Source organism: Dama dama, chromosome 1, assembly GCF_033118175.1.
Source record: "Dama dama isolate Ldn47 chromosome 1, ASM3311817v1, whole genome shotgun sequence".
Classification (NCBI taxonomy): domain Eukaryota; kingdom Metazoa; phylum Chordata; class Mammalia; order Artiodactyla; family Cervidae; genus Dama; species Dama dama.
This window is the reverse complement of record NC_083681.1, coordinates 48545853-48556841: the sequence shown is the minus strand read 5'-3', so window position 1 is coordinate 48556841 and position 10989 is coordinate 48545853. Positions and strand designations below refer to the sequence as shown.

At 35.7% G+C, this 10989-nt stretch overlaps 1 protein-coding gene across 1 annotated transcript; it reads right to left on the bottom strand.

Annotated features, from left to right (window-relative positions):
- Positions 1–4175: 4175 nt before the first annotated feature.
- Positions 4176–5114, bottom strand: LOC133055906 (olfactory receptor 52A1-like). The gene has a single exon (XM_061141021.1). The coding sequence runs from the start codon at positions 5112–5114 to the stop codon at positions 4176–4178; it is 939 nt and encodes a 312-aa protein (XP_060997004.1).
- Between the last annotated feature and the right edge of the window lie 5875 nt (positions 5115–10989).

Here is a 10989-nt window from a genome sequence, read left to right as displayed (position 1 = left end):
AGAAGTAATAGAGTTGGAAACTTTTTGCTGTTTCAGCTAGTGAAGATGAATATTTCATAGTACATGGTGTACCTGCACAACTGGTTTTCACAAATTCTTGGTGAGTTTTTAGGTTCACCTACGTAAAGGGTGAAAAAAAGAAAAGCATCTTATGGTTCAAATATACAAGATTCATTATGTAACAGTGTTTGTGTCTCTAAAAAAGAAATTCTTAAACTTTGCTTTCACTTTGGAACTGGGAACAAAATGATTCTCCTTTTAAAAATTCCTAAAAGAACACAGTGCCCCAAGAGAGGACAAAACAAGTCAATGGCACTTATTTATAAAAATGATAAACCAATATAGGAACATAAAAACATCTTGAGACATATGGATTACTCAGTATAGACCTGCTGACTGAGAAAAAAGGAATATTTCTGTAATCTAATTTCAATCTGAGAAGCACTCATTTTTAAATTTTAGGCCTTTGAAAGATGCTGACTTGTGCAATTTCACCTCAGAACCTCAGTCATCTGTCACTTTCTGAGCATCTTCCATGTGAATTTGTTGAAACAAGTCTTTCCTGTATCCAACCAGCCCTCATCCAATTGCCTCAGTTATGTTCAGAATCCTCATGAAATGTTGATGTACATTTTAAAGGATTTTAATACCTTTCACAATATCTATAGTAACTTCCTATTGGGATCTATTGTTCATGGCAGGTATTTATTTAGTTGAGTTAAGGAACAAAAGAGTGTGCCTTATATAAAGGATTTTAAGATTTAGAAGCTAGAAAATTAAGGGGAAAATCTCCCCTTCTTTTTTTCATACAAGGAAAAGTCTCACAAGACTGTGTGTTATTTGTGTTTACCTGAGGGCCAGTGTGATTTTTCTTAAAGTCACACTGGTTTTGTTCTGTGTAATTGGGTCTGGCCCTGTTTCATAGTCATGTTCTTGTTTTCACTGACAAACGCTCTGACCCCATCTTATCCATAATCCATCCTTGAAATAGTGTAGCATTGAGGACATTTACCTGTGAGGCTAGCTCACTGTGCATTAGGAGAACTGGTTCTGTGCATCTTTTCCCAGCTGGGCCCGAGGTGATTCAGGTCAGCTGATTGATATCAGCAAACAGGAAAAAAACAATGTGTATCAGAGTGTCAACCACCCACCAAAGTAACAGAGTTGCCCTTAGAAATAACTAAATTCAAAGGCTTTTGCCACCTTAAGGAGAATTTAAAATTTTAAATTTTACTTAAATACTTGAAGATTTTGCTTCTCATTACTTATTTTGGTGGAAATATTTCCCTTTGTCCTTAGTATTTTTACAAAAGTGGGTTAGAAGTGTAAACATTTAGATATGAGGCCTTTTTAAGTATTAAATTTGTTTTTATGTGAAAGTAAGTGATATGAATCTTTGTGGTTTTTCCTCTTACCTCAGCACTGTGTAGGGATATGCATTGAAAAAAGCAGTTGGTCTCAGGAGTTCAACAAATAGACAAAGCAATGAATAAATGACAAATGTTACATGGGAATCTGACTTTAATAGAAAAGGATTATTACACCAAAAATAATGTGAAGGTAGGAAAAATAGCTGTGGGAAGCACAGTGTATCAGTGAGAAAGGAGGCATACAGAGGATGGGTAGTGTGTGCAGTAAATGGTCACGTTAATGTTAACAAGTCAGTCTGTCAAGTCTTTCCTTAAGAGTTTCCTCCTCCTACAGGTAAAGGCCCTAAAATAATACAGGAATTCTAATACTATCAGAAGATAAAGTAAAAGTTAATGACAGCTGCTTAAGAACAATGCAAGCCCTGACATTATTGTATATTACCCTTTAATACCTCAGGAGACACTATCTCAGGAATGATTCTATAGAAGATCAGAGTTTTATGACTTACTTAAGTTTTCAGAGTTATATGGAGTCAAGATGGACTATCAGATCAGGTGTTTAGATCTGAATCTCATGGTTTTTATGACTGTCAGAGTTCATTCATCCATATACAAATTTTTACTATTATGGGCAATCATTATATATTCAGGTAGAACTTGATCTCTACTGTGACCTCCTGTCATGTGGACTGACTACTCTCCTTAACCACTGGGTGAGTTCATCTCAGATAGCCTTGTCAAAGTCTATCTAGACTCTCATTGTGAGAAATTGTTTGATTACAATGTTTCTGTATGCAGATGAATAATAGTTGTTTGCCTCTGGATTTGGCTGAAAACAGCAAATTTGAAACCATAAAATATCAAGTCTCAAAAGTCAAGTGATTTCACTTACTCTGATGTAGAAACTGTTCTGGAACAGTGTTATTATGGTTCTTTACTATGATAGGATGGAAATTTTAAGGCTGATATTAGTGTCTATTGCATATACAAGAGAGTGTAGAATTAGCGCCTTCCTGATGTCTCCTCATAATTTTGTTTTTTGAAGAATTCTAGTATAGATTTTGGACAATTTTAGAAATTATACATAGAAATGGTAGATGGAAGACTAAATGTTATCTGAATTTTTATTGAAGTATAATTGACATATAATAAATACTCTGGTGTACAATTTAGTGATTTGACATTTAAATGCACAATGAAATGACCTCCATGATAAATCTAGTAATCATCTGTCCCCATATAAAATTATTAAAGTGCTATTGATTATACTCCTTACACTGCATATTACATCCCATGACTGCATTCATTTTATAACTCGATGTTTCTATCTCATAATTCCCTTTATCCAGCCCCCTAACCCATCTCCTCTGGCAATCACCAGTTTATTCTCTGTATCTATGAGTGAGTCTGTTATTGTTTTGTTCTGTTTGTACATTTCTGATGCTTTTTTGATTCCACATATGAATGAAATTATATAGTAGATCTCTTTTTCTGTTACTGTTTTTCACCTAACATAATATTCTCTGGGCCCATCCATGTTGTCACAATTAGCGAAATCGCATTTGTTTTTCATCTGTATCTTTATACTGTTTAAGTGTAAGGATACAGCTTAGTATGAAAGCAAAATGGACCTGCTCACTAAATCCCAAATGAGGCTGATTTTCTCATCAAACCAGGATGATATGAATGTCAGGACAACTTTCCCACATTGGAGTACAGACCACTCCAAGAGGGTCAACACAAAAGATCTGAAGCCTGTGGATGGTTCTCTATCAAGAAGAAGAAAAAGAGGGAGGAGACATGCCAAATATTATTGTTCCCAAACTGAACATTTAGCTAAGGAACTGTGAATAGCCAGAAGGCTCAATGGATTTTGCTACCTCACCTGAAAGCCACCACCGAGTGACAGAAGAGTCAATTCCTGCCACTGATGCCTGAAAAATCACCACCATCAGATCTCGTCCTCTATCTGAAGTCACTCCTACTAGAAAATACCCAGGGTCTACTAGAAAGTTTCTCTCTTGAGGAGTCCTGAGTAACAAAGCCCTTAAAAATATTAATACCAATTACAAATTCATGAAACTGAAGCACAGTGTAAATTGACCATTATGCCACTGTTCTCTAGCATAATGCTTATCATATGGTAGGTATTGGATAATCCAGTGAATTAAAAGATAACCTTAGAGGGCTCAGAAAAATGATTGATATGTAAAATAGAACCCCTGAGTTTTCATGTTTTTTGTCACTCCTGAGTAACTCTGGAAATTTATGGAAATTTTAAACATCATTATCTCATCATAAAATTTGTTTTTATGTTTTTGGTAAAGAATATGTTAAGGTACACTTTCTCTAACTCTTTATGGCCAACATCTTCAAGAAACAAGAGTAGACAACTTGCTTTCACTGAGTACCTAGGCACTACAGGACACTAATACTTGAGTATATTTAAATTCTGTGAGAAATGCATAATTTTTGAATTATCTGGAGAAGAATTCTTAGAGGAGGAATCTTAGCCAGAGTCTAAAAAGCAAAAATAAGAAAAAAAGAAAAGGAAGTGAAATGTTGTTCATTAGTTTGCACTTTCTACAATTCTCATTCTCACTACGCTTGTAGGATCCATAATCCTATTCATTGATACTTTTCATGGGCTGTGAGGATGTGAGAACTAGCTGTCATCCTGGCAGATTGCACAAGACAACTTTTGGGAAAACTTAAGCATCTCAAATTACATGCTTTTGCTTTATTTTTATTTGAAGCAACTATTGTATAAAGAGGAAGCAACAAAACTATAAATCATGGTGGATTTTAAAAAGAGAACATTTTTACCACATGAATGCGAATCTGCTTGGTTTTTGCACCATAGACAAGTGGATTGAGAAATGGAGGGACCAGCAAGTAAATGCTAGCAAAGAGGATGTGGATGTAAGGGGGAATGTGAGAACCAAACCTATGTGTGAAGAAAGAGAAGAAGGCAAAGAGGTAGAACTGGAGGAAGACACAGATGTGAGCAACGCAGGTATTGAATGCTTTCAACCTAGCCTCCTTCTGGGGCAAACGAAAAACTGTGATAAATATCTGTACATAGGACAATGTGATGCATGTGAGGTCAAGCCCTGCAACAGTAAAAGCCACAAACAAACCATAGATTTTGTTGATCCTGACATCTTCTGCAGCCAGTTTCACAATGGCCATATGCTCACAGTAGCAGTGGGAGATAACTTTTGTATAATAAAAGTGCAATCGGCATTTTATCAGTACTAGGGTGGGGGTCACAAGAATGGTAGCCCTGAGTGTTACCATAGCTGCTACTTGGGTGACTAGCTGGGGGGTGAAGATGGCAGCATGTCTCAGTGGATAACAGATGGCCACATAGCGGTCCAGGGCCATGGCCAGGAGGAAGCCTGACTCTAAGCCCTCAAATGTGTGAATGAGCCACATTTGAAGCAGGCAAGAGTCAAAATATATCTCTGGTGTATGAAACCAGAAGATTGTAAGCATTTTGGGCACAATGCTGGTGCTAAGAGCAATATCTGTGACTCCTAGCATGCCTAGGAAAATGTACATGGGTTCACGCAGGCTGGGCTCCGATTTGATGATGATCAGAAGCAAGACATTTCCGATCATAGCAATGAGATACATGACACAGAATGGAATCCCAATCCAGCACTGCACAGACTCTAGGCCTGGGATCCCTATTAGAGTGAACACAGAAGGCATGAAGACTGTGATGTTGGAAATGGACATAGTGTCTTTGCATTTCCAGATGTGAACAAATTAGTCTGTGCTGTTGTACAATTTATATGCCAAGTTTTCATATTTTCTGATTTTAGCTGAACTCTGAGATCACATCATCCATCTCCTTCATACAATTGAAGGGAAAACACAGATTCATAAGCCACATCACTGTTCAGGAAGTGCATCCACAAACAGTGTACCACAATAAGACGTTATGTTCATGGCCAGCCAACCTCAGTAGCACCAACCAAATCACATGGGTAATGGAATAAATTGCTGACTTGTTTTTTTTTCTTTCCAGACCTGTGGACAAAGAAAAAAAATAGACTTGTTTATGTTGCTTGTAGATTGCATTTTAATCCATTTGATGAATCCCTCCATAGTGTACATTCTAGCTACTGCTCAATCACTCTATTATTCTCAATTGTCATTAAGTCAGGAACAGTTTGCATGAACAGATTTCTCAGACTCTGGTTAGTATTTTACTTTAAATGGCTCCTTACAAAACAAAATAGATATAAAAACAGATGACATCAATGAGCATATTGTCCTTATTTATGTTATCCCTTCTGTATAAGACTGGATGATTTTTCAAAAGAATGTAAAGTAAGACTTAGAAAAGATTATTGAAATCCACATATATGTGGCAAGCCTGGTCAAAGTTCCTTGCTACTTTCTATATTTCTCATAAAGATGTGTTATATTTTGCTTATATTTCTTCAGCTGAAATCATTAAAATTAGTTGTGTGCTCAAAATAGTTTAAGTTCCGTAATACATATTAATGCAGAAGGAGGAATCTCTGGGATTCAAGAAAATCAACAGCAGAAATAATAGAGACAGGCGGACTCATTCTTGACTGAAAGATATGGGAAAATGAATAAATGTGTAATATAGCCAAATTGAGGCTAATTTCTTGGGTTTACACTAGTCAGAGCTCCCATGAGGATGAGATTTGTCCACTTTAGGTTCATTAACTCTTAATGCAGTATAGATAACTTGGAAGAGGAGTCATTTTTTTTTTTAGTTCAAGCAAAGTATATTAATTAGAAAATAAAGGATGAAAGAACAGATTTTTTTTAAAGAGTCAAATGTAAAGCTAGTTACTTTATGTCAGCAAGCTCTTAAGGTATCATCTAACTATATACTTAACATCAATAAACATACCAGTAAATGCAAGGACAGCAGTGATTTATGTTGCTAAACATCAAGTGAAAGAATGAAGTCAGCCAGGCCATTTCATGGCAGGAACCATGTATAGGCTGACAAATAGCTGGAATAGGCTTAATGAATTAACTACTTTGAGTTTGGCATGCTTGGCATCCCCAATGCTTAGTTCAGTGACTCTCCAACCCACAGATGGCTGACTCCTTTCTAATAAGGGTAAAGTTTTTCTTCAGAAATGATCAGAATGATAATAGGACTCCTTTAAGTATAGACATAGTATCTGACTTTTTCAAAGGTAAGGAACTGACATGTGAGCATCACACGATAGTATAGACAGTGGGATGGCTGGTGGGTGTACATAAGTGAGTACAGGACTGATGGGATGGAGTGATTATTGTGAAAAAGTTGATAATGGAATATTTTTAAATATTAAATTAAATAAATAAATTTAATTTAATTATTAAAATAAATAAATTTAAATTATTATTTTAAATAAATAAATAAAATAAAATTACAGTTTAATTTAGGAATAGGAGGACTTACTTGTCAATAGCTATTGGGAGCCGTCGCTGCTCTTACCTGATACCCGAAAAGTAATGTTTGTTCTTCATCCACTATTTCTGACTGCTCAACTCTTTCCTCCGCCTGAGATCGCAGTCTCATGCCCTCGCATTCTGTTCTGCAGTGCCTTTTTATAGTGTCCCCTCTACACCAGCACACAGTAAATGTCATGCGTTCTAATCCATTTGGTGCTGGGGCCATATGTAACCTGTGAAAAACTCTGGAATATTTCTTCATATTTTATTTTCACTCTGCATACAGACACTCTTCTTCTCCATTTCTGCCTGAGATAATGTTCATGTGCTCATTGTCCAACAAAACTCTGAGCAAAGTCTGAGTTATTCTTGGGTACAGCATAAATTTATTGGTTCAAATTGAGGAGGAAAATTGCTAGCTACCAATTTTAATATCCCCTAATGAATGTTTGGAGAAAGCAGAGTTGGGAACTTGGAATCAGGGATGTATTAGCCACTAGACTAAACCACAAGGGACCCAACAGATTTTAATTAATTCCTCTTGGGTTCATTCACATGTAATATTCCCTGAAATCATTTCTAAAACTTGCTGATAAGATACCTTCTTGCTCCCCTCCCCTCTTTTCTCTTCTCTCACGGCTAAATACAAAAAAATTATATACACAAGTTTTCTTTCAATTAGCTGACTTTCTTTCTGATGTCCTCATTTGCAAATTAACCTCAAGTCCACTTAAATGTAGACATGTTGATATTTTTATAGATTATATACCATACCATAGTTTTATAAAATATTAATGATATTGCCTGTGTTATAATTTATGTCCTCGTGCTTTTTCATTTTATATCTGGTAGTTGGTGTCTCTTCATCTCCTTCACTTATTCCACCCTCATCTATTTTGTACTCCCTACAGTTCTATCCTGAGTTCTTTTCAGCCTCAAACTATGCAAACATGCTTGCAATTCTATCTACTTGAGATAATTTATTTATCACCTTCATTATGCCAATTCATCTAACAATTTCTCCAACTCAGATGTTCTCACTCTGTCCAGGTCCATAGGCCCGAAATTTCATATTGAAATATTAATTCATGCTATGATAAACTGTTCCTGGGCATGTCACTTAACTCCAAGATGGGTTTAAAAAAAAAAGTTATTTCCTACTTTACTATAACATTTGCAAATATCTTCACACCTAGGTCTATACCTATCTATATTTTGGGGGTGGTTAAGGGGTAGTTAGGCTACTGGATATTTTTTAAAGGATCATAAATTCTAATTTGTTTACCGAAAGTATAGATATACATTCATTATAAGCATACACCAATCTAGCAGTCTTGGGCTTCAGCAGAGCAAAACCAATTAGACTTATTTCCTGGTCAGATAGACTGGTGTTAAGCAGAGACTCATTTTATAATGATCCTCTTAAAGAAACATTCAGATATGATCATTACATGACCATAATTGGAGGAAACAGAGGTCAATAAATGGTGTTCTTATGAATATCCAAGGAGAAAATGGTCTATATAATTTCCTGATATTCTCCATTTCCATTATTTAAATTTGATTTTAATGATATTTAATTATTTTATGATACTCCTTATAATATGATTGGTTAAAGAATGTGGTTTTGAATTGCCTAGTTTTGAATCTGGATTCTGCCACTTACTATTTCTGTGGTACAAGGCATGGTATTTATCATCTATGTTTCCATTTATGTAACTGCACCATGTAAGAAATACTAGCAATGGATTCATATATTTTTTATATAGATTAAATTATCTTAATCTATGTAAATCACTTAGTATAGTATACTGTATAGAGCTTTTGTCAAATTTATGACTTCTATTGTGATATTACTGAACCTAAAAATCAGAATATATAGGCTTTGTGAATTTTGGCTGTGTGATTCACAGACTTTTATCAGATTTGGTGGGAAAGTAATGACTACAACAAAGTTTAAGTACTTTTTGAGCAAATTCTACCAGAAACTATGCTTTACATGAATCATTTAATCTTTAAGCCATCAAAGCTAAACTGTTTTATCCTCTGTTCACAAATGAGAAAAGTTAAATTCAAACAGGTCAAGTCACTAGCAACATTCCATAGATATTAATAGTGAGAAAACTAGTTTTTGGACTTCAGTCTGATTCAACTGTTTAACACAAAATTGCAGACTCGGTTTTGGCAAGAACAATTTTTCATTGTGTGGCTTTGAAAAATTTACATAAATTCTCTTAGATTCTTAATTTGTATGATGAGAGTAATAATAGTTTCTAATTTATGGGATTATCATGGGGATTACCAACATTTACTACTATAGAATGTCTTTTCAACTACGTTGAAAATTTAAGGACTAAGCTATTAAAAATATCCTATTCCATTTGTATGATTTCACTGAATTGAGTACTTTTAAAGATAGATATTTGAAAAATGGGAAAAAATACGTTGAGTGAAGTATACAAAAGCAGAAAATATACATATATAAATGATGCCACATGTCACCTTTTACACTTATCTTTTGTTATAAGACAGTAACCTCTCTTAACTGACTGGTTATCATTCAAGACTGAATGATTTATGTGGGTATTCACTGTAGTTTGTGGAAAGACAAAATCATCTAGGGGGAAAAAATATAAAAGCTGAGTCATACAGGCCCTGCCTTAGGGGACTGCATCAGCTTGTTTCTTCTCTATGTGCCTTCCTGTTGATAAGGAGTAGGTCTACCGCTAAATTGGAGAAGGAAATGGAAACCTACTCCAGTATTCTGGCCCGGAAAACTCAATGGACTGGGGAGCCTGGCGGGCTGCAGCCTGTGGGGTGGCAAAGAGTCAGAGGTGACTGAGGACACACACCCTACTACTAAATAATTCAGGTAAACAAATCCACTCTCTCTACCATGCTTCAGGATTAAGCAAGCATGTGTGAACTTGCTCCTCAAGACCAGAGTCCAGGCTTCCCGCAGCCATCCTGTTAGTCCCACCAGCCCTCCAGCCAGCCAAAGGGACTTGACTTTCTCCTGGTGACAGACTTCAGGGCTGCAGTTGGCAGTGCCCAATATATGACTCAAACCACTCACTCCCCAGGGAGAGCTTCTACCCATGTAATCCCCCTCCTCCTCCATGTCCCCTTACAGTGACACAGGTCCTGACCTGATCTCATGTCTCCTCCCTTATTACCCACTTCCATGCTTCCATGAAATTTTTCTGACAGCCTCAGTAGCTACAAGAGTCTTTCTACCAGTCTGCAGTTAGTTTTCAGCAAGAATTGCTCCACAGGTAGATATATTTTTTATTTCTTTGTGAGAGAGAGGTGAATTTTGTTTTTCCCACTCCACCATCATGATAGGAATCCTCCATTAGTATATATTTTTTTAATTATTACAAAAATTGCAAACATACAGAGTAAACAGACTATTAGAATGAACTTTCATCTACCCATCAACCAGCTTCAACAAGTTTTCATTGTTATATTAACAATATACCATTCTCATATCTTCCATAATTTCACCCACTGTGCAACCCAATTATTATTGTTATTATCTTTTTATCATTATTATCTAGAGGTTTGCAGGTAATTTTGACATATACTGAAATGCACAAGGCTTAGTTTAGCTATACCATTTTGACAAATGGGTACACTCATGTAACATATAGAACATAACATAGAACATGTATATCTTCCCAGAGATTTCATCATGTTTCCCCAGCCATTTTCTCACCTCTGCATCCATCAGAAGTAACCACTGTTCTGATTTTCTTTACATTAAGTTAGTTATACTTATTCTAAAGCTTTCTATAAATGAAATAATACAATACATACTCTTGTGTCTTGATTCTTTTCACTCACAAAACATCACTAGATTGCACGTACCAGGAAACAAACAAAATTCCTAGTATGTATCTACCTATTTCCAGGGAGAAAAACAAATGAATAAAATATTCAAGGATTCAACGGTAAAATGATGTCCTCACAGGAAAAAAAAAGACATACCCATGTCCCATGCTTCCTTCTGTAAATATACTTCAGAGTAATGATATTCTCTATTCTCAGGAGGAAGGAGTCGAGCCATTTCTCTTCATCTACTAAAGTTTATAGTTCATGCACAAGAAATCATAAACTATATAATTTTCCCATTTGAAAGTTTAATATTCAGGCAATAGCTCTGATCCAAGTTCCTGTGTTT